The sequence below is a fragment of the Neltuma alba genome, unplaced genomic scaffold, assembly GCF_004799145.2.
Source record: "Neltuma alba isolate B1F8T4 unplaced genomic scaffold, ASM479914v2 tig00012732_pilon, whole genome shotgun sequence".
Taxonomy (NCBI): Eukaryota; Viridiplantae; Streptophyta; class Magnoliopsida; order Fabales; family Fabaceae; genus Neltuma; species Neltuma alba.
Window position 1 is genome coordinate 402,513 of NW_021637152.1, and position 22,502 is coordinate 425,014.

Genomic DNA, 22,502 nt, shown 5'->3' on the forward strand with positions numbered 1-22,502 from the left:
ATACAAGTCTCATGAAAATTTGTATGTAGACAAGTTTACAGTTTAGTCACTGCCCTTAGAGAGACAGGGGAGGCATGCAAATAAGATGTTCTAAAAATAAAGTCGCATGGGTCAACTAATTTCTGCAAAAACAGCTTGGAACAAAATAAGACTTCCAAATTAACTGATCTTTGCAATTGTGAGTCATCTACGATGTTGGGAGACTCATTAGTCGAATGAAATGATCCAAGTCGCCTCATCTTTAATTAACCATTTCCAAATTTGTTAAGAAAAATTCAGAAAGTAGAGTTCTCTTGACCCACTACATTCCACTGCATTAACAGATGCATTTTGCTTTGGGGTCATCCAAAGCCTTCAAGTTAATAGCTGTAGTTGCACACCACATGAGAAGCACTAAAAATAAAGTGGCATGGAGTGATTATCTGAGAGTTTTTTTGTCAGACTTATTTCTGATTCCATTATTTGCAGTAATCATATCCTAGTTTTTATCCTTCTCATCCAAACAGAACAATCTATCCGCATTGCATCACCTTAAAAGCACACCGGCAAGAAAACTTCTGGTATGTTAATGACATACAAAGGTAATGAAAGAATAAGGAGAATGGAAGGCAGAGAGGTTTGATTTGAACCTAAGCATACCCCTCTAGTTATCCAGGAAACAGTTTGATCCGGTGGGTTATCTGAATCCGACATATAGGGCACATGATCAGCTTCATCCCACATTTTTCACAAGTCTGCGTCAGAATCACATAATTATCATCATTCTCATTAACAAAGAGAAGAAGGCAATAAAATATTTCTGGTACACGTATGCTTGGTTTCATGTTGGAAATAGTTTTGATAGCTTCCAACGTAAAACCAAAAACACTCTATAGAGTTATTACCATGTGTCCACATCCAAAGACTGTGTCCTTTTCATTGACCAGACAAACTGCACAATCCTGCATGTCATTGTAAATACATAGTGGGGAATAAGCAATAATCACAAGAAGCAAAATATTCGTAACCATCTGAAGATTAGCTTTCCTTCTCAGGATAACAGTATCTTACCCCCAAGGACTGGATTCTGACGAGAACCGATTGAGTTATTAGGTAGATTCACTATTTAAAATATATGTAAATTAACTTAATCATGAATAAACAAGTAAGCACGACACATGTGAATTTCATTGCAAAAATGAACTAGCATACTTAAATGATAATTTATGATCAGTTTAGTCTGTTTTGGTAAAAGGATTTTGTAAAAGGAATCTGCTGATTTGTTTTTTTTTTTAATAAATACCTTAGCAGCAGCAGAACCTGATGATGCTACTGTGGCAGCATCAAGGGCATCGGCTAATTCTAGTTCTTTTTCTTCAACTTGTCTCATGGCGTTTTCTCTAGTGTCTTGACATTCCAGCTTCAGCAACTGCACAAGCTCAAGCTTTTCCTGCAACTCTTTCTTCGTTTTGAACCATTCATTTAAACATAAAAGGTTACAAATTAATGGTCACTTGGATCCTTCAATCCATCCTAAAATATTCTGTATACATATAATCTACTATCATAACTGCTCTATCAATAACAAAAATCACTAGGCAAGGAGATTTAGTTTGGGAAAATCTCAACGCCAAATATGAAGAAACACTAATTTTGACCATCTTGAATTTAAGATAGTCAAAATAATATATTGAGTTCATAATGTAATAATATTGTCAAGATTTTAATGTTACAAGTTGACTGTAAACGAGTTCATAATGTTAATTTGTTTGAAATTATAAAGTTGGGATGGTGGGGACAAAGGAGCAAGTACCTTAGCAATGTTAGCATCATATCGAGCATACTCAGCTTCCTTTTGAACATGATCTAATTCTTGACTAATGTCTTCAACTTGTCGCATAGTAATTATTCTCATCTCCAGAATTTGCTGCTTTAGATGTATGATAAACTGTTCCTTTTCCTCCAACTCTTTCCTCAACTTGATCCATTCATTCTAGACGCAGAAGTAACCAATTAATACCCATTTAGGTTCTTTCAACCCATCCTAAACAATTCTTTAAGCACACACTAGTGTTTATACAGTTGCACTCTGCCAATATGTATAATCATTTTAACAGAGGGTTCAGTTATAAGCAGCAGTCAAGTAATTGGAAACATGCAACATAAAACGTAATTCACCAGAAGTAAATTACAAAAAATGCCTGTATTATGTTATCACATTGATACAACTCCATGTTAGTTAGTTCATGTTGTTAATTTGTCTAGCATATGATAAGCGGAAAATCAACTGAATTAGTACCTTAACAATGTCAGCATCCTTTCGAGCAAATTGAGCATCTTTTCGAGCATTGGCTAATTCTTGAATTATCTTTTCAACTTGTCTCTTGGCCAGTTCGGCCTCATCATTCTTCTCAAGCATAAGCGTCTGGACAGTGTTTCCTTCTTCTACCAGCATTCTTCTAAGTTTAGTACATTCACTCTGTAAAGTCAGCTAAAGCTATAAAAGAAAGGTAATGGAGTGATACTGTTGAAGCGTCACATTCAACTTCAATGGAAAAACTGAAAACATAGTTACAAATAAATTATAATGAACATTTCTGCATAAGTTCTCAAGAAAGAATGCAAGATTTATTATTTTTATCTTCTCTTACATGTTAAACATGAATCAGTAATTTTTTTTCTTTTGGGGAAAAAACCAACATAAATATCAAATCATTTTCAAACGTCGCCTCGCTCTACAGGCTATAAATCTCTAGCCACATAATGCTAGCGTGTTCTGCATAACTAAAGAGAACAAAAAAAATGCTCATTTTTCTTTTAACTATTCACGTCTGATCAAGGCATGTACTTGCTTTTAAATTGTAGAAGGATCAAATTTACCATTCGGAGTGAAGCATAAAGTTTTAATTTCCTGATAACACGGTATCAGAAACGGAGAAGAAATTTATCCAAATAAACCAGAATTACAAGGTAAAAATATATAATAAAAAAAGTTCGGACATAATCTGATCATATCCTTCGTTTAGTTTTTAAGTATGGCTTTCATAGCAAAATAATAATAAAAATGTGCTTTTTAAAACAATTAAATAAGTATTAATCAGACGCTAACTGCTTCTTTACGAATCAGTTTTGCAAATCCTCATTAAAAACTTTATTTCTATGACGTTTATCTAAACTTCACCCAGCAATTGCAGAAGCATGGAGGGCATTGGCTAACTCTAGTGCCTTCTCTTCATCCTGCCTCCTGACACTTACTCTCATCTCTTGATGTTCCAACTCCAGCAATTTGACAAGCTCTTCCATTCTCTTCAAATCGCTTTTCACCTTAATCCATACAATTCTTTAAGTATGCATAAAATTTTATAATTGCTCACACCAAAATATATAGTAGTTAGCAGATTCGAATGACAGATAAAAACATAGGTTAAGAAGCTGTTCAGACACAGAATATCTATCATTCATACTCTTATATGTTGTTATCAAATTGTTTTGCATGTAATGGTTCGTATTGTTAATCAATACCTCAGCAACATCAGTATGCTTTCGAGCTAACTTGGTGCCACTTTGAGCACAGGCTAATTCTTGATCAATCTCTCCAATTTGTGTCTTGGCTAGCTGCACCTCATCATCTTTCTCAAGTCTAAGCCTGTGCACAATTTTTTGCTCTTCTTCCAGCATTCTCTTCAGTTGAGCACATTCACGCTGTAAGATTAGATATAAATTAATAACGCTATGGAAGTGATAAACTTAAACAGTCATAGCAACCCAAACACAAAAAAGTTAAATAAATAATTACACAAATCTCTTCACCGGTTACAAACATGAAACAACTAACATTAGAGTAGTATTACTTTTGGGTTTTTATAAATTTTTGACTGTTTTTTGGAAAAAAATAAACCAAGATAAAAATCACATTCCTGCTCGATCCAAGAAGTAAGAATTTGCTTACAAAGCAGTACTATAAAAAAGTGCAGATACAATCTAACTGTTTTTTTAAGTATATACTATTCGGCTATTTCCCATAGATTCTCTCTTTATTTTCAAAGAGCTTCGGAGACTTGAAAAGGTTTAAAAATTAAGAAACTGAACATCTGTTAATCTTTGATGATCATACTGTTGATGGATCCCAAATCATGGTTATTTTGTCCAGACAGGATCTAACCTATCAAAGAGGCACAAATAAAATGCCTAGAAGAGAATGCTATTCTTCCTTTAAACTGGATGGAACTCCAGTGGTTTTTACACCCAAATCATTAAAACGAAAACATTCATATTCCTCCTTAAGAGCCACAGGTGCCATCTCACAGGAAAATAAGAGTGACGGAAAGGTGACTTCCATAACAAACTTGTGCAGGCTCAAACCTCAACATAACCAAAACACAATCACCCTGCCCAGGCTCCCCATTCCACAAAATCCCAATTTATAGAATCAAACCATAATTCCTCCTTCCTATTGCATGCCTATTATGAACAAATAAAAATTCTTTGCCATTCAAATTGGTTTATATAAACCTTTTCATCTTTTTTAAAGCACAAGAATCCTGTATTTTGCTTTTTGCAATGATTGCAACTTGTAAATATGGCCACCTCGTTGATAGATAAACATTTTAATAGAAATGAAAACTCAAACCTCAGCTATGTCAGCTCTAGTAGTTGCATACTCAGCATATTTTCGAGCATTGGCTAATTCTTGACTTGTCTCTTCAATTTCTCTCTTGGTCAGTTGTGCCTCATCATCTTTCTCAAGTATAAGCCTTTGGACACGTTTTCTTACTTCCTCCAGCATTATCATCAGTTTATCACGTTCACTCTGTAAAATTAGCTACGGGTTCAACATAATAGTAGTAAAGGGGCACAGTAAAGTATCACGTCGAATGGAAAAAAAGAAATTAGCAATGGGCTCAACATAATAGTAGTAAGAAGTAATATTAGAAACAGGGAAAAAATTAACAATAAAAGCAAACCATATGCTTCTTTTAAGTATGTCTTCTTTAGTGATTTAACAGGTAAATAATAAAGCTATTTTTGAAATAATTGACCAAATGTCAATCATTGAAGAAAGAACTTGCAAGATAACTCGTTGCAACACCAACTGCTTCTTCATTATAGAGTTAGCAAATGCTAAAATAACAAAGAAAAGTTCTTCGCAAAAGCCCGTCTGGATTAAGATGCATCTTTCAAGGAGGAAACAAACTAAAACAAAATTACAGGTGCAACAATAAACACCTCAGCAGTTGAAGCAGCACCAAGGGCATTATTTAGCTCCAGTTCTTTGTCGTCAACCCGTGTCGATACACCTTGTCTTGTCTCCTCACCTTCTGGCTTTAGCAATTGCACAAGCTCTCGAGTTTCTTGCAATTCTCTCTTCACTTTAACCCATTCATTCTTATAAACACAAAAAGTAAGCAATCAGTATACACTCAAGTACCTCAATCTATCCTAAATAATTTTTAAAGGGCCTGTAATACGTAATTATATCTGATCACACAAATACATATAACAATTTGGAGAGGAAATTAGTGATAGGTAAAATTTGAATGACAGATATAAACCAATATTAATTTCAGAATTCCGAAATTTAACAGTGGCGCAAAAATAAATATATCATTCAGCCTTGTTAGTCTAAATATTGTAAGAATTTCAAAATCAATGATGGAGGGTGGAAGGGGCCAAGACTAGCTAGAACCTCAGCAAAATCAGCTCTAATTGTAGCATGCTTAGCATCTTTATGAGCCTCAGCTAATAGATAGCTCATCTTTTCAATTTTTCTCTTGGCCATTTGAGCCTCATCTACATTTTCTCGCTGAAGCCTTTGCACAACCTTTCTCTCTTCTTCAAGCAGTCTTCTCAGTCTAGCACATTCACTCTGTAAAAATAGCAACACCGCCAGCTATAAGGGAGTGATGGAGTTGAAGTATCACAGTCAACTCAAATGGAAAAGTAAAATGCAATTATCAATACATAGTTATCCAACTTTATTGACAAATTACAAACAAAGAAGGAACTAATTCCAATGTGAAAGAAGCATAGCATTAGAGTTTCTTTACAGAGCAATATAGTACATCCCCCCCACCCCCACCCCCACCCCCGGCACCCAAACCCCCCCCCCCAAAAAAAAAAACTTTGGTTGAAAGAATCAACATAAAAAAGTACTGGCATAATCCAAAAGCAACATATGCATAAAATTTAGAGGAAAAATAACAAACCAACAACTAAACAAGTACCTCAGCAGCTGCAGCAGCATCAATGGCATTGACGAACTCTACAGCCATATCTTGAACTTGTCACACAGCAGTTCAGTTGTGTCCTGAAATTCCAACTTTAGTAATCTGATTAGATTTCCTCTTCTTCCAACTTCCTCTTCGCCTTAAGCTACTGATTAGGAAATGATCCAAAGGCAAAAGACAATGTCATTGTTGTGAAATGAAGGGGAAAGTTAACAGAAGTCGATTTAGGCATCTACATAATGATCATGTAACAAGAGTGACAAGAGAATTAATTACACAAATACCACAAGAAATTAAAAATGAAAAGAGAAAGCTTGCTTTGATCAGTCTCATCAGTCCACGCAGGTTTCAATTGTAGAGCGCATCGAGCAAGTAATGCGGCTGAAATATTACAAAATATTGAACCCAAAACGAGAAAAACACTCACCACTACAACTCTGCGCATGTAGTTATGTGGTTTCTGTCATTCTCTCCTGCGAGAAGGCTTCTAACTGTTCAGCCAGTTGAAAGGCAAGAAGCGTTCAAGCTTCCTACTTTTCTGGTCAAGAAATTGTTGAATCTTCCTCGGGTGACAGAAGCTTAGAAAAAGTGGAGAATCAGAGGAAGCAATTGTTGAAAACTGTAGGTAAAACATTTTCTTTTTGGCCGGTTGTAGGTACGGGAAAGACAGGAAGGGAATGAAAGAGGAAGAGGACCAAAGTGCTCTCCTGAGGAAACAGCCGCTTGAGTCATCCACCATGAGAAGTTGAAAACAAATTAAGCCGTCAAATTTTGTGTGTTTTCCAGAATTGACGAATTAATTTTTTTAGCGGACTATTTGGACCACTGCCGCAGAAGCTTCTTCTTCTTCTTGTTTTTTTTTGTTTTTTAAAGGTCTGTATATTTTGTATATAAACAGTCTAATAACTAAAAAAATAATCTAATTACTGAAACGTTTTATGACAAATAACCAAATTGTAATGACATGTTCTTATATCAAAGATGACAATAGCCACATACTACTTATTTGTTATAAAACTTTTAATGGCTTATGTCAAACTATATAGCAATTTTTTTTACTTCTCAAGATGCTATGAACATTGGGTTAAGGGTCAAAAATAGCTATGAACTTTTACCAAAAGTTCACTCATCACCATGAACTTTTTTTGGGTTCAAATCTACCCATCAAAGTTTAAAAAGAGGTCAATAATACCAATACCGTTAACATCCGTTTTTTAAGTCATGGGACCCATGATTTTTTTAATGAAATTATCAAAATACCCCCGTTCAAAACAAAAAAAGTTAACGGTAAAAAATACTCATGAACTTTTTTCAATGTATTTAAATCTGAATCAAGATATTATTTAAATCTCATTAATTAAATATATTCGGATCCTACAATTTCATATCCGACCCATTTTTGAAAGTATCAGGTTTTACAAGTTTTCAAGAATATAATTGAATGAATTGATGGTGATGATTGATTAATTATGATACCCCCTATTTAAATTAATATATTCAAATTTCAATTAAGATATTATTCAAATTCAAAGTTAATTATTAATTTTTTTATTTGAATCTTTATTTGAAATTGCATTTATTTATAATGTTTCCTATTTAATTTAATATATTCAAATCTCAATCAAGATATTTTTTAAATCTCATCAATTGAATATATTTGGATCCTACAATTTCACATCCGACCCATTTTCAAACGTATAGGGTATGACAAGTTTTCAAGAATATAATTGATGATTGATTGATGATTGATGATTACTCCAAGAGGCCTTATTAAGAATTTTTGAATATTATTAAAAGACTAAAATACCCTTTAAGTTAGCAAATTAGTGATTACTCCAATCAATTTATGACCTAGCTTTTTTTTCTTGAGATGCACTGCCGCTAAATATTGATCCATCAGTTTCAAGTTTCCTTGCTTGAGTGTTGAATCATCTGCGGGTTCTCAAGTTTTCGATGGACTTCCAATAAATCAAGAGGTATGTATTCGCAATTTTTCATTATTTGAAACCCCAAAATTTCCAATTTTTCAATGTCTATTGTGATCCGGATCAAAGTGGCTTCTTATCTTCTAGACATATTATTGAAATTATCTCTTGCTTTGTTTGTCTAAGCGCGTGCTTCTCTGATATAGTAACATCTATTCTACGTGAAAGAAGAAACAAGTGACACTTCCTTTACCCTATGCCGTTGGTTATGTTTACCAGAGGTGATTATCTTTAGTTGCTAATTTGTCCTGTTCACAAGTTATTTAGGGTAGTCGAAACTGAGGACTTGCACATATCTTGTTTAGAATGGGATTCTGTTGGACTTTATACGATTTCTTTTTTATTCTTTTAATTTTGATTCACATATTTTAATAATTTATTGTAATTTTTTATTCTTTCAACTAGGCGGCATTTAGCATTAATTGTACTATTTAAGAGTTATGAACAATATGATTATATGTAAATTGTATATTTAAAACATTCCAATTAAATGCACCTAAAATACTAATTACATTAATTTGTTTGTTGTAGATTGGCATAAAAAGTGGCATCTACTTCAGCATCAACATCTGCAAAACAACTACTTTGTTTTTTTCATATAGGTGGGCAATTTGTGAAAAATAGCGAAGGTCAAATTCAATATACTGGGGGGAGTGTAAGATTGAAAACCATAAGAGAAGGGATGACACTTCAAGAAATGAAAGTAACGATATCATCATGGATTGGCATTGCTAGTAATCATAGCGAGATGAAATACACTGTGGCTTGTGATGAGAGGACCTTAATAGGTCTTGTTGATGATGCGGAACTTGCAAACCTATTTCAATATAATGAGAAAAGTGGGCATGTGTATATAGCATGCAAAGGAAATGACAATTTATAAGAAACAATTGATGAGCCACAAGTGTAAGCAACTTGTTTTTTTTTTAATAGTTATTATTTAATAGTATTGTTGTTAATATAAAACATGAGTTTTGATTGGGTTATGCAGCATTGAGGAATTGTTGGGGCACCCAGAACAAAGCTCTCTCTCTCTCTCGAAATTGTTGCAATAATCAATTTGGATCCATGTCTTGTCAAGCTGGCAATGTTGCATGTCCAACTAATGAAGCTTGTGGAGGACTTAGTAGCCTATATTGTGGAGTACAAAGTGCACCCACACCTATGCCGGAATTGAACTCTCTAAAATGGAAAGGATTGTTGTCAGGAGAATTGCAAAACTTTGCAAATGCTAACGATTTTAAGCAGAAACTCTACAAGTACAGTCTTGCTCACAACTTTGAGCATAAATTTTTGAAAAATAGCAAGGATAGGATGTCTGTGAAATGTAAAATTGGAGGATGTCCTTGGAAGATAACAGCAAATGCAGTGGGAAAGAGAACTCCTTTCTTATGTGTGACACAATTTCAAAATGAACATATTCATAATGTCCAAGACAATCTTTAAGTGATACATGCTCAAAGTGCTAGTCTAACATCATCTATTATAATTGAGGAAGTAAGGTCTCACATAAACAAACATCCTAATGAAATTATGAAGACACTGAAAAAAGATTATGGTGTGAATCTCACGTATAAATAGGCGTATGCTGCTAAGAAAAAAGCAATTAAGGATGTTCAGGGTAGACCAGAGCAGTCTTACAACTGAAGGAAACCGATCCAAAAATAGTAGCTGAATGGGTAGCTTCTCATAATAACATTTTTGAGTGTGTCTTCGTAGCATATGAGTGTTTTATAAATGGATTCTTAATTGGGGCAAGACATATATTGTATATTGACGGAACTCATTTAAGTGGCCCATATAAGGGTACCTTGCTATTAGCCTCTGCATATGATGCAGATAATAAACTGTTGCCATTTGCAATTGGTATTGCGAAGGTGGAGACATATGAGGACTAGACATGGTTTTTGGTTATGATTAAACAGATAATAGGGTCAATTGAGTTGACAATTGTTTCAAACTGTCACAATGCTATAATAGGAGTTGTGCGGGAAATATTCGATGGTGAGCATCATGTATTTTGCTATCGGCATGTGAAAGAAAACTTTAGTACACAATTGATGAAATTAAAGAGGTAAGAAAAGGACAGGTGCCCAGAGTAAAGATGATGCATTAAAGTTGCTTGATGACATTGCATATGTAAGGCTTGAGAATGAGTTCAATGATGCTATGGAAAATATGAGAAATTTCTTTTCAGAGTTATTTCAATGGCTTGAGAATCATGGGGATGTTGATAGGTGGGCTTTAAGCAAGTTTCCATTTAAACAATGAGATAATATAACAACAAATCTTGCTGAGTCATTCAATGCATGGATGGTAAAGGAGAGGAAGCATAATGTTGCCCAATTGATCTATGAGCATTGAGAGAAGGTAGCAAAAAAAATGTTTGCATCAAGTATGGCAATGAGAAAGTGGAAAAATGTTGTTGGTCCAAATATAGAGTTGAAAGTGAGAGAAAGTGTGGCCAAAGCTGAACAAATGTTAGCTAAACATTATCGAGATATGATTTGTGTTCATACAGCTTATGGAGACTTACGGGTTGATCTTCGCATACATCAGTGTAATTATGCAGTATGGCAGATGTCTAGAATTCCATGTCCACATGCTTGTGCAGCAATTAAACTCGTACATGGTAATGTGTATGATTATGTTGAAAACTGCTATAAGATTACATCACAAGAGAAGATTTATAGCATAAGCATGATACTCGTTATAACAATTGACATGCTAAACCCAAATAACTTGAGGATGGAAAATATATTGGGATAAGTCTTCCTCTAACCACCTCAAACCAGTCGACCTCCTAGAAGGCCAAGAACTAAAAGACGTGAATCACAATTTCAAAATACAAAAACATACCATTGTTCAAGATGTCATCAAGCAAGTCACACAATAAAGACTTGTAAAAATCCAAATCCTTGTTGAGATCAGTTTGACAAATGATTGAATATTTTTGTTTACATAATACAAGTTCTATTGATGACTAGTATGAATTTCTTCATATAAATTTATATTGAGTAGTTTATATTATTCCATCGATCCCATCATATGTTGAAAAATTTATTTTAGAATACTAATATAAGTTCATATTAATTATTAGTATAAATTTTAGTAACAAAATTAATAAGATATAAGGTAATGAGAATGTCCATATATCAGATATAGCAAAGTATTTAGAAAGAAATGATAGATTTGATGCCAAAATCTATCGACACATTAAGATTCTGATTTTTTCAATTATAAGAAAAAAATTCTCCTTCAAAAAATTATTAATTTAATGGTGTTGGAATCAAGTAATTAAAAGGCCCCTCTTTTCATAAATTTCTTGTCAATATATTGGAATTTGCAAAGAATATTGTATTATGCATTGTCAATTTTTTGCTCTTAGTTTTTTCAAATTTTCTCTTGCAAAACAATTTTTATAAATAAATATATATAATGTCAAGTTTTTATGGTTTAATTTTTTTGTTTTTAAAATAATATTATTTTAAATTATAAAAAGAGTATCTTAGTCTTTTAATAACATTCAAAAATTCCTAATAAGGCCTCTTGACCTTATTAGGAGTTTGTTTAAAGTGTAGGCCTTAATTTGGATTTAGATATATAAACAGTCTAATAACTAAAAAAAAAAATCTAATTACTAAAAAGTTTTATGACAAATAACCAAGTTGTAATGACATCTTCTTATATAAAAAATGACAACAGCCATATACTACTTATTTGTTATAAAACTTTTAATGGCTTATATCAAACTATATAGCAATTTTTTTATTTCTCAGATGCTATTTTTTTGGTTCTAACATAATGTTATCTAGCTATTCCTAAGAAGATATAATCACCTAAACCTGTAAAAAAAATTTAAAAAAAATATTATGAAATGTCCCAAAAATATTTTATATTATTGATAATAATATATAATCAAAATTTAACATATATAGATAATGTTAGGTTTGTAAGTATTTTACGAGAAAAAGACCCAAAAAAAATGACACTTAAATATTGAAATCCCTTCTAACCACCTAAATAATGAAAATTTTCCTTTGAGCGCATATGACTAAAGTGAGATTTTGAAGTTTGCTAAAAAGATCAAATTGTCTTTTATTTTTTTTTGAAAAACTATCAAGCACCTGCTCCAATAACCACGGCAGCTGCTAAAGTTCAAGTGGGCTGCTGATTTTCAAAGCTCCGGCAGCCAACTGACAACTGAGCAAGTACTTTTTTAAAGATTCTTTCAAGTCTAGTAATGCAATTAACAAATTTTTTTAAAGCTATTAGCAATTTTGGCATAACAGGTAATAATAGGTTTTTCAAGGAATTTAAAAGGTAATATTTTTACAATTTCAGTAACATAATTAACAAGTCATATAATTATATTAACAAGTCATGTAATAATATTAACAACTCTCATAATTATAGTGATTGCCTAATAAATGAGAAAATTTTGTTGTACAACCTTCATAGAGAGCTAATATTAAAAATATCGACTTTTTTTTTTGGTTAATGATGATACAAGAGTTGTTAAAATTGTTACACAACTTGTTTATTGCATTACTAAGTTATAAAAATGTCACTTTTTTAATTTCCTAAAAACATATTGTTTATTGCTACTCTTCTAGTCCTATTTATAAGTCATTTTCAATATGTTTCACACGGACCAAGAAAAACTTTAAACTTCGTTTAACTCTCATTTAAAATTGGAAAAACCATATCATAGGTACCTCTACTTTCTCTCAATTTTTAATTTGGTACCTATGTGTTTTTTCCTCTTAATTAAACATTTAATTTTATTTTTTTAGCAACATTAGCTCTTATAACTTTGTTCTATTGGCATTTTTAGTCTCTATATAAGGATTAATGATGTTAATTGAGCAAAATTAAAGATTTAGTTAAGAACAAAAAACACAGGTACCAAATTGAAAATTTACAAAAAATACAGGTACCTCCAATATGGTTTTCCCTTTAAAATTTAACAACTTTATAATTTTATCCCTATTTAATACACACCATATCTCATGCAAACAAAGTCAATATAATAATAAATGAAAAGTAAAATTGTACATCTGTATAAAAAATTTCTCTCAATGCCCTATAAATAGGATCAAAAATTGGCTTCTCTCTCTGCCATATAATAAGATCAGAGGAGTATACTGAACTTGGTCATAGTATTAAATAACTTATTAACTACGTTACAAGACTTGAAAATTTTCCTATTTATGATGTCATGACTAATCTTTCAAAGTATATAAAGCTTTCAGATCACATGAATAATAGTATTATAAGAGTTGTTAATACAATTACATAACTTATTAACTGCGTTATTGAAATTGTAAAAATATCACTTTTTTAATTTTCTACAAAATATGTTATTAATCGTTATACCAAACTTGTTAATAGTTTTAAAGAATTTGTTATCTATATTACTGGACTTGAAAAATTTTCCCCAAAAACAAAAGTTTCTGGTCACCAGAGCTTAGGCGATTAGTCATCAGCCCACAACCCACGACTCACTTGAACTTTGATGGCTACTGCTAGCATCGGAGTTCCAGTGGCCACTGCCAGCACTGGAGTTCGGGTGACCAATTGGCCGATGAGAGTGTTTGATAGTTTTTTTTTTTTAAAAAAAAGAGCGATTTAGTCTTTTTAGCAAAGTTTAAAATTCCAATTTGGTGTGCTCAAAGGGGCATTTCGGATTTCAATATTCAAGTGTGATTTTTCTGTTTTTTCCGCTTATTTTAATCTTACAGAATTGTAAAAATGGCAAAAAAAATTATTAAAAAGATTATTTTCTTTTCTTGAAATAACACTTCCTAATCTTTAATTTTATAATTTATGTTTTTTTATTATTACAAAGGTCCCATAAACAAGCATGTCTTAGTTAGAAAAACATATATACATGTAAATAAAAACTCATACCTTTAGAAAATATAGCAAAGCCTACTTGAACTGTAGCACATAGTAATGTTTTAAGGAGCGCGGTGGCTAATTCTGACTGACACTCTCTCTTCAACCTTTTTCTTTGGCCCTTTGTCCCTCATCAATGATGAAGCCTTTGGATCTGTTGCTGTGCCAGTTATTTTTAACACATTTACTTACATATTTTTTTTAATTTACCATCAAAATTATGATTTTAATTGTTTCTAACACACAATCAAATTCGATCTATATATATATATATATATATATATCATATCATTATGTACATCTGGGAAAGAATAGGAGTTTGTTCTACAATGAAGATTTGGATTGCATATTGATAATAGGATGCAACAATGGCGAGCTGACTTGCTCTCACAGCCTGGGAGACTTTCATTGATTAAGTATGAAAAGTGCAGATTTCTTTTGGGGTTTTAGCAACGGGAGAATGCATCTCTTAGCGTGGGACAAAATAAATTTGTTCTTCAAAGAGTTAGGGTGGCTTAGGGCTTTGGAAAACAAAGGATTTTAATAAAGCCTTGTTGGTAAAAAAATATTAGGCAATTTCTTACACCATCAAAAAATTCCTAGCTAAAGTTGGTTTTGGCCCCAAAATATTCATCTTTCTATGAAATGATTCTAAACAATCTTCTATGGATCGTTACCTCAAACAACTTGACGGACTCCTTTTTCCATTTTTCATTCAAGGGATAAGCTTTATTGCAAACCCTTTGGTGATGCTATTTTTAATTTCTCAATCTTTTGGAGGAAAATTCATCAACTAAATCTTATTCCTTGAGTTCATCAACTTTTCATATGAAAGTTGATTTGGAATGCTTTACCAGCTAGATTCACTTCGAAGCAACATCACTTGGATATTGACTTGGGCTGCCTCTTTTGGTCAATCTGGTCCTTGGACTTTGTATCTCATCTGGGTTTTCAGGAAATCCGCAAACTTTATCATTAGGAGGACGTTGAGACGGGCTACTATACACACACCCATACATATATCTCAATACGCTGAAGACTTGATGAGTAATCCAAACAAATTGATTTCTTTTTATTTGACAATCAGTCCAGTTTGTAGGAGGCAAAAAGAAAAACTTAAACAAACACAAAAATGTTTGACGATTTGTGGTATAAAATCTTACCAAAGCCAATTAAATGGCCACATGGAATCATGACATGCATATATATACATATATATACACACACACACATATATCCATCAAAATGCATTTTCAATATAAAATATCATGAAAATGATATGCTTAAAACTTAGCTTGAAACAATAAGAATAAAATTACATTCCATCCTATCACTTGAAAATCAAATGATGATCATCGTCCATCTGCAATTTCAGTTGCAATCTCCTTCAATATGCTATCATAACAAGCTAAAGTACCATCACCAACTGCCCTATCTACAACAGGTATATGACAAAGTAAGCGTTCACCTTCTTCTGACATAAGATCCTCAGCCCTCATCACCCAATGACGTTTGTCCATTGCAATTAGATCCTCTAGTTTCTTTGCTACTTCTTTCATAGTGGGTCTTTCCTCTCCTTTCACTCTAACACACCTCATTGCCAATAAAGCTACTTCCTTCAATTGCTTGGCATTCTTTGGGTCGTCCGATACTCGTTTGTCGAGAATTTCCCAAAAACGATTTTCTCTCATTGAAGATACAAAATGCATTGCCAAATTTTTATGTTCTGGCCAACTAAATTCAACTGCTTTCATTCCTGTAAGTAGCTCCACAAGTACAACTCCAAAACTGTAAATGTCACTCTTTTCATTTAACTGACCTATGTGAAGATACTCCGGATCCAAGTATCCAAAAGTTCCTTGTATCATGGTAGTAACATGAGTTTTATCTAGAGGAACAAGTCTTGAAGCTCCAAAGTCAGATACTTTTGCTCTCAAATCATGATCTAAGAGTATGTTGGTAGATTTAATATCTCGATGAATAATTGGAATGGAAGCAGATGAGTGTAAATAAGAAATAGCGTCAGCAGTTTCTGCAGCTATCCTTATTCTAGTCTCCCAATTAATACAAAACTCATGTGATGGATCTATGTGGTCAAGAAGGGTGCCATTGTCCACAAACTCATATACTAACAATGGGACATCGGTTTCGAGACAACATCCCAAAAGTTTGACAACATTTCGATGCTTGATTTGAGAAAGAACAAACACTTCATTGATAAAATCTTTAATTTGTCTGAGATTTCCTGCTACTTTAGATTTCTTACTGGCAGCAATAGAGTCGTCTGGTAATATGCCTTTATAAACTATGCCTTGGCCCCCACGACCAAGGATTCGACATTCATCAAAATTGTTTGTGGCATTCTTAAGCTCAATTTCCGTAAATAGTTTGAATTTGTCACCATACCCTTGATGTTGTGAAAGTTGTTGTAGCAACATGTATCCTCCATTCTGCTCAAAATTTCTTCTCTTCAGCTGTTTTAGAGTTCTTTGCTTGCGTGCCCAACATAATGTGAATATTAGTGTAATGACAACCAACAAGGCTCCGCTAATGCCTACAAGCCATGTAGTCCAAGCATACATGATTTTGAATAGGAGAAAAGGTTTTTGAATTTTGATGAACAAGGAAAAAATATCCCTTTGTGTTAAGAAAAATTAAAAACTATTTCATGATGATAATTTTTATTTTTTAAACTGATTCAAAAAAATGGGAAAAAAAAAACATAGTTCTTCATATCCTCACCTAATGCAATTATGTGAAGACGCAATTTTTTATCAGACCGAGGAGGGTCCAAACTGCATCCTGTTCCATTAGTGTAGCCGTCGCCTTTATATCCAGACGGACAAGAACAGTGGTAGCTACCCTCAGTATTGCGACATTCCTCTGGCATACTACAGTTATTAGATCTGCTACACTCATCAACATCTAAAATAAAAAATAGGGTATTAGTATATAGTATATATTAATAATTAATATTATTTTTTTCCCTTAATGTAAGATGACTAATTTGAAAAAAATTAAGGAAGTTATTAAATTACTTTAAACTATTTATATTTATTGTTTTTCTTCCAACTAATTTGTCTTACTTATAAATTGATATACAATTTAATAATCTATACAAATATTTTAAAAAGATCATGTAACATGTGATATAATTAAGTAATTTAGTAACTTTTTTAACCTTCTCAAATTAGTCAACTAGGGCGAGGTAGTAAATGATAAATATTACTACCTCTAGTCCTTAATATAAGAGCTAATTTGGCTTTTAATTTGATTTTAAATATAAGACCTTAATCTATTTTATCTCTCATATTTATTTACTTTTTTCAAGGTAGTTATCATAGTAGTTGTACATGTTAAATGTTTTATTAAATAATACTTGATTAGCAAGGATATTTTATAAAAGACAACACATATTTATTACAAATAATTAACTTTAGTAAATCTACTCAAATTAGTCAACTAATTCTTATATTAAGAACTAGAAGTAGTATAAAGAAAAAAATTTAGGTCAAGTTCTTTATATCCATTATGTCAAGCTCTCTAATCATACATGACCATGTGTCTTTTCCTTTTTGTTTCATATGAATTTAAAATTAACTGCTATTAAATTCTAATATTTCAAAAGCAGGACATATGGTTATGGTTGATTAGAGAAATTGGACAAAATTGATATAAGTAAGTTGATTTAAATATTTGTATAAAAAAAACTTGATTTAAATATTATCCAATATCATATTATTCCTATGAAAAGATGTATAAGTTAATTAATAGAATTCACAATTTTCAACAAGAGCCCCAAACAATCTAGTTCATTTGAAGTGTACTAGGCATACCTATCCAGTTCATTTGGTAACACCTATCTATGAATTAAAGGAAAGAAATTAACAGGATTTTAAAGTTACCGTGACATCCATCCGGGTGGTATGGATTTCCCTCAAACCCAGATTTACATTTGCACGTGTACCCAGTTCCATCACTGGAATCCACACAATCTGTGTTGGATTTGCAAGCATATTCTTCTTCATTACTGGAAGCAGTTTGACAAGAAACATTCGAAACAGTCCAATCCACGACAAGTGGGACCCTATCCAAGGGAAATTTTTGCAGATAATCGAGGGAGAAACTAAACCAATCACTTTTGGCAACAAAAGCAGCACTACAATTATTGAAGGTCCAAACTTTGGTATGGTTGTCGACAGTAGCTCCATAAAAGCTGATATTATTCATTCCTGTCGGAATATCCACCTGACAACACCCAGTTCCTGAACAAGTCTGATCAATCATCCCTTTTGGAGGAGGTTTGTCACATAGCGCCACACAGCCACTGTAATAAGTGAAGTTCTTGCGGAAGATAAGTACGCCCAAAGCATCGCATCCGATGGTTAGAAACTTGTTTTGGGTGCTGGAAATGGTGAAGCCTTTGGTGTAAATATTATGGATCGTGCCTGTTCGATTGCAACAACCCCTAGAGAGCAGCGTTGAAATGTCCATTTGATTTCGTTGGAGGGATATGTTGGAAACTGGGTAATTCTCAAAATATAATGTGGATGTTGTGTTGTCACAAGTGAGATTAAATGATTGATCCAAGAAACAGTTGCGAGAAGTACCAGGTTGTACCCCAACACCAAATGGATATGGAATGTCCACGTCACGGCATTTGTCGGGACAGCCTGCAAGGGATTGAGCTTCAGCTGCGGCCCAGGCCGCTGCTAATAGGATATTGAAGAACAGAAGCTTCATCATCATCATCGTCACTTTTTCTGGGGAAAAAAGAAGTGAAAGAAAAGGAAAGGAAATGGAATGAGTTAGTGGTGGTAGCTGAATTGAATAGCTTTCTATAGGCAAACATATGAAGGTCTGAATTAATGGTTCTTTTTAATTGGTAGTAGATTAGATTATTTATGGATAGAGACAAGATTAATGCCGAGTACATGTATCCAAATTAGATAATGACTTGAATGGAAATACAACAAAAGTCGAACTAGACGAATGTATAATATATCATGTTCAAGCGACACAAAGGTTGTTTATTCTTGTGGAAGGATTGGAATGGATGACCAATTCTGCATTATTGACATTGAGAACAATACAAGAAGTTTCTTCTGCGAGATGCAACAGATTTGATTAATGCGCAGATATATAGAAATTTATTTTATTTCTTTCATTTTTTAACCTTTAGGGGTCCTTAAAAGCTGGAGAAGGATCATGACGATTCTGTCTTGTTCATATTGATGAGGCAGTTTTTCTACAGTGAGTTTCTAAATAATGGCCAAAATGAAACCCACACCTATCATTATTGAGATGTCTTAATTTATTTGATCAATCAAAGATGGGCCATTTTCTATTTATGTGACAATAAACGGGATAATTACATATAGGTTTCAAATAAAAAAATTAATCATACCCATGTTGAGTTAAATGTACATATAGAAGTTTAACGTACAGCAGGTAGATGGAATTGGAAAAAAATATTTTTTTTATTTGGAATCCTTTTGTAATTCATTCAAAATAAATTGAAAATCAAAAGTAAAGAAGGGGCAAACAAATCTTCAGACTTCATATTCATATTAATATATTGATCAACATCAAATTAATAGAAGTAGCACGAGTTTGTGTGCGTAAGCATATGTACAGTGTTAGATTCCGTTGGCAATTATATGAGAACCTTTTAACAACTAAATGACAAATATTAAGATAGACAGTTATTTTTAGTTAACAGTAATTCTAGCACACAAAAAAACGAAGTTAACAGTAATAAATTTATTAAAAAAAATTGATACCATTTTACCCCCAAAAAAACTCTTTAACATGGAAACACTTTCATTAAGTAATTGAGTAACTTCTGTTCATATTATAGGAGCATATTTGCCAAAAAAAATGGTAAATGTGGTTCAAGAAAGGGTTTTACATTTAAAAACAGCCTAAAGTCATACAAATATTTTTATAATTAGAAACGGAAGGGGTAATAATTAATTAAGTCAGTGATTGCAACGTTGGGTGATGAATGAAGCAACAATGAGGTTGGATAAGATTATTTTTTTAAAATCTTCGTCCAGGTTTGAATTTTAGTTATTGTCTTCCACGTTTTGACCCATCTTAACTTGGGTTATTTCTAGGTGATCACATTCATTAATTAGTGCCCTTTGTTTCATTTCCTGAATATGGGCCTTTTCTATTTACATAAAAATATATTCAAATAAATCAAAGGTGAAGAACGGACAAAAAGCCTTCAAAATTCATATTCACCATATTAGTAATTAGTAATATTAGTATAATATATATATATATATATATATATATATATACCCCATGCGGTCAATAATATATGTTGATTAACTTTCTTACTTTAGTCATTAAATGTGTTCTAAAATAAGAAAGTTTTCTTATTTTACCCCTAAAAGAATGATAAAAGTGCCTTTAATGTTACTACTCCGTCCTTTATTATAAGATCCTTTTAACTAAATTTCACGATTTAAGAAAATAGTTAAAATTAGTTAAAAACAATTAATATACAGCAAATACAATTTTTTTTAAATATACCCCTATATATAAATTGGTAGATGTGAGAGAGTAATAGTGAGATAAATGAAGAAAGAGAATATATTAAATACATTAAACTAGGGGTAAAATAGATAATAATACATTAAATATTCAGACAAACTCAGAAGGGATCTTATAAAAAGGGACAAATTAAATCCATTCAAAAAAATTGGATCTTATAATAAGAGACGGAGGGAGTACACTTTTATTATCTTACATATCTCTTCTCTCTCTCCTATGTTCAATAGGGATCAAAGTCAAAAAATCACATTAATTATCTTGATAATGTTTTATATTTAGGATCACAATTTTTTTTATAAACAATGTATTATATTATGAAACTGAGGAAGTAATTCTCAACATCAGAGTTACTTCCTCCATCCTTTAATATAAAATCCAATTTTTTGAATAGGTTTGTCCCTTGTTATAAGATCTTCTTTGAATTTGTCTAAGTATTTAATGTATTATTACCTATTTTACCCCTAATTTAATACATTTAATACATTCTCTTTCTTCATTTATCTCACTATTACTCTCTCACATTTACCCATTTATATATAGGGATATATTTGGAAAAAATTTATATCTGCTACATATTAATTGTTTTTAACTAATTTTAACTGTTTTCTTAAACTGCACAATTTAGTTAAAATTATCTTATAATAAAGGACGGAATAGTGTGAGAATAGTCTAGGTTTTTGTGCTTACGTATGCGTTATGTGCAATATTACTTCTTCCGTTCCTTATTATAAGAGATGAATAACCGAATTAGGTTGATAAAAAAATAGTTAAATTTAGTTAAGAACAATCAATGTGTAAAAAGTATAATTTTTTTTTTCTAAAAATGCCCTCATTAATAAGGATAGAAAACATGAGAGAGAACAATTAAATTATTAAAAGAAAGAGAAGTGGGAGGGGGAGAGAGTGTGAGTTGGAGACAAAATAAATATGGGTAAAATAGGAAATCAATACAAAAAAGTAGAGACAATTTTTAAGTATCTTTTATATACAGGAACATGCCATAAGCATCAAATGTCTCTTATAATAAGGAACGGAGGGAGTATCAATTAAGAAAGTTGGCGTGATTGCAACGTTTGGTGATGAACGAATCTTAGTCAAGGCTTGAATTTTAGTTATTGTCATCCATGGTTGACCCATCTTAATTTATTACTTGGGTTATTTCCAGGCGAACATATTAATTATATCTGCATCAAAACAGTATAGTTATTGGGTAATCAGTTTCACCATAATCTCATATTCATCAATATCCGTCGTCAACAATAATCAAACGAGAGCACCATTCAATTTGATACATATTAAACCAAACATTGCGTAAATCTCACTAGTTCTTTTTAACGGATATATCTCTGTGTGTGTGTGTGTGTGTGAGAGAGAGAGAGAGAGAGAGAGAGAGAGAGAGAGGTTACTTAAGAGCTAAAAGCCTACAAATTTTGGGATCTCAAGTCCTTTCATCCATGCTATTATAAAACTCAACTTGAGTAGGCCGGTCAAACTAATGAACGGTTTTATAACTTTGTTTTCTTAACTTACTTATGATTTACGTATATACATATGTATATAGATATATCTACATATATATAAGTGTTATATTTATTTGTCAATTAACGACTTCCTTATTTAAATATTACTCTTTTCAGGATTAAATATGAGTATTTTTATATATTTTAATTATGATTGAGTTGGCCTTGATTCAACCACAATTGTATTGCATTAATTCTTAAATTATTGTCTCAGTTAGTTCAATGATTGATTTTGTTTTCAGTATTTATTACTGCCACGTCATACAAAAGTAACACATTCATAGCAATAGAAAGATTATTTCAATTATAAGAACATGTATGACCAC

General features: G+C 32.2%; 2 protein-coding genes across 8 annotated transcripts; both read right to left on the reverse strand.

Annotated features, from left to right (window-relative positions):
- Positions 1-278: 278 nt before the first annotated feature.
- LOC114730421 (E3 ubiquitin-protein ligase LRSAM1) lies at positions 279-6,941 on the reverse strand. 7 transcript variants are annotated; one of them, XM_028917481.1, is made up of 12 exons: positions 6,634-6,941; positions 6,204-6,286; positions 5,666-5,845; positions 5,206-5,364; positions 4,610-4,789; positions 3,502-3,681; positions 3,235-3,303; positions 2,279-2,458; positions 1,793-1,972; positions 1,283-1,462; positions 885-941; positions 279-734 (listed from the first exon to the last, which is right to left on the reverse strand). In XM_028917481.1, the coding sequence occupies exons 2-12, from the start codon at positions 6,249-6,251 to the stop codon at positions 648-650; spliced, it is 1,500 nt and encodes a 499-aa protein (XP_028773314.1). In that variant the 5' UTR covers positions 6,252-6,286; positions 6,634-6,941; the 3' UTR covers positions 279-647. The 7 variants fall into 7 exon arrangements, with proteins under 7 accessions (XP_028773314.1, XP_028773313.1, XP_028773312.1 ...); XM_028917480.1 differs by having other exon boundaries at positions 6,204-6,351; positions 6,634-6,935; XM_028917479.1 differs by having other exon boundaries at positions 6,204-6,354; positions 6,634-6,935.
- Positions 6,942-15,444: 8,503 nt separating this feature from the next.
- Positions 15,445-18,844, reverse strand: LOC114730443 (putative wall-associated receptor kinase-like 16). The gene is made up of 2 exons (XM_028917527.1): positions 17,998-18,844; positions 15,445-16,646 (listed from the first exon to the last, which is right to left on the reverse strand). Exons 1-2 carry the CDS (start codon positions 18,842-18,844, stop codon positions 15,445-15,447), a joined length of 2,049 nt encoding a protein of 682 aa, XP_028773360.1.
- Between the last annotated feature and the right edge of the window lie 3,658 nt (positions 18,845-22,502).

Coding starts and splice junctions, on each gene's coding strand:
- LOC114730421 (XM_028917481.1), bottom strand. CDS start 6,251: ATGGCTGTAGAGTTCGTCAATGCCATTGATGCTGCTGCAGCTGCTGAG. Junction 4,790..5,205: donor GTGCTGCTTCAACTGCTGAG/GTGTTTATTGTT, acceptor CTAATTTTACAG/AGTGAACGTGATAAACTGAT. Junction 1,463..1,792: donor ATGATGCTAACATTGCTAAG/GTACTTGCTCCT, acceptor CTTTTATGTTTA/AATGAATGGTTCAAAACGAA.
- LOC114730443 (XM_028917527.1), bottom strand. CDS start 18,844: ATGATGATGATGAAGCTTCTGTTCTTCAATATCCTATTAGCAGCGGCC. Junction 16,647..17,997: donor CCACCCGGATGGATGTCACG/GTAACTTTAAAA, acceptor CATGGCTTGTAG/GCATTAGCGGAGCCTTGTTG.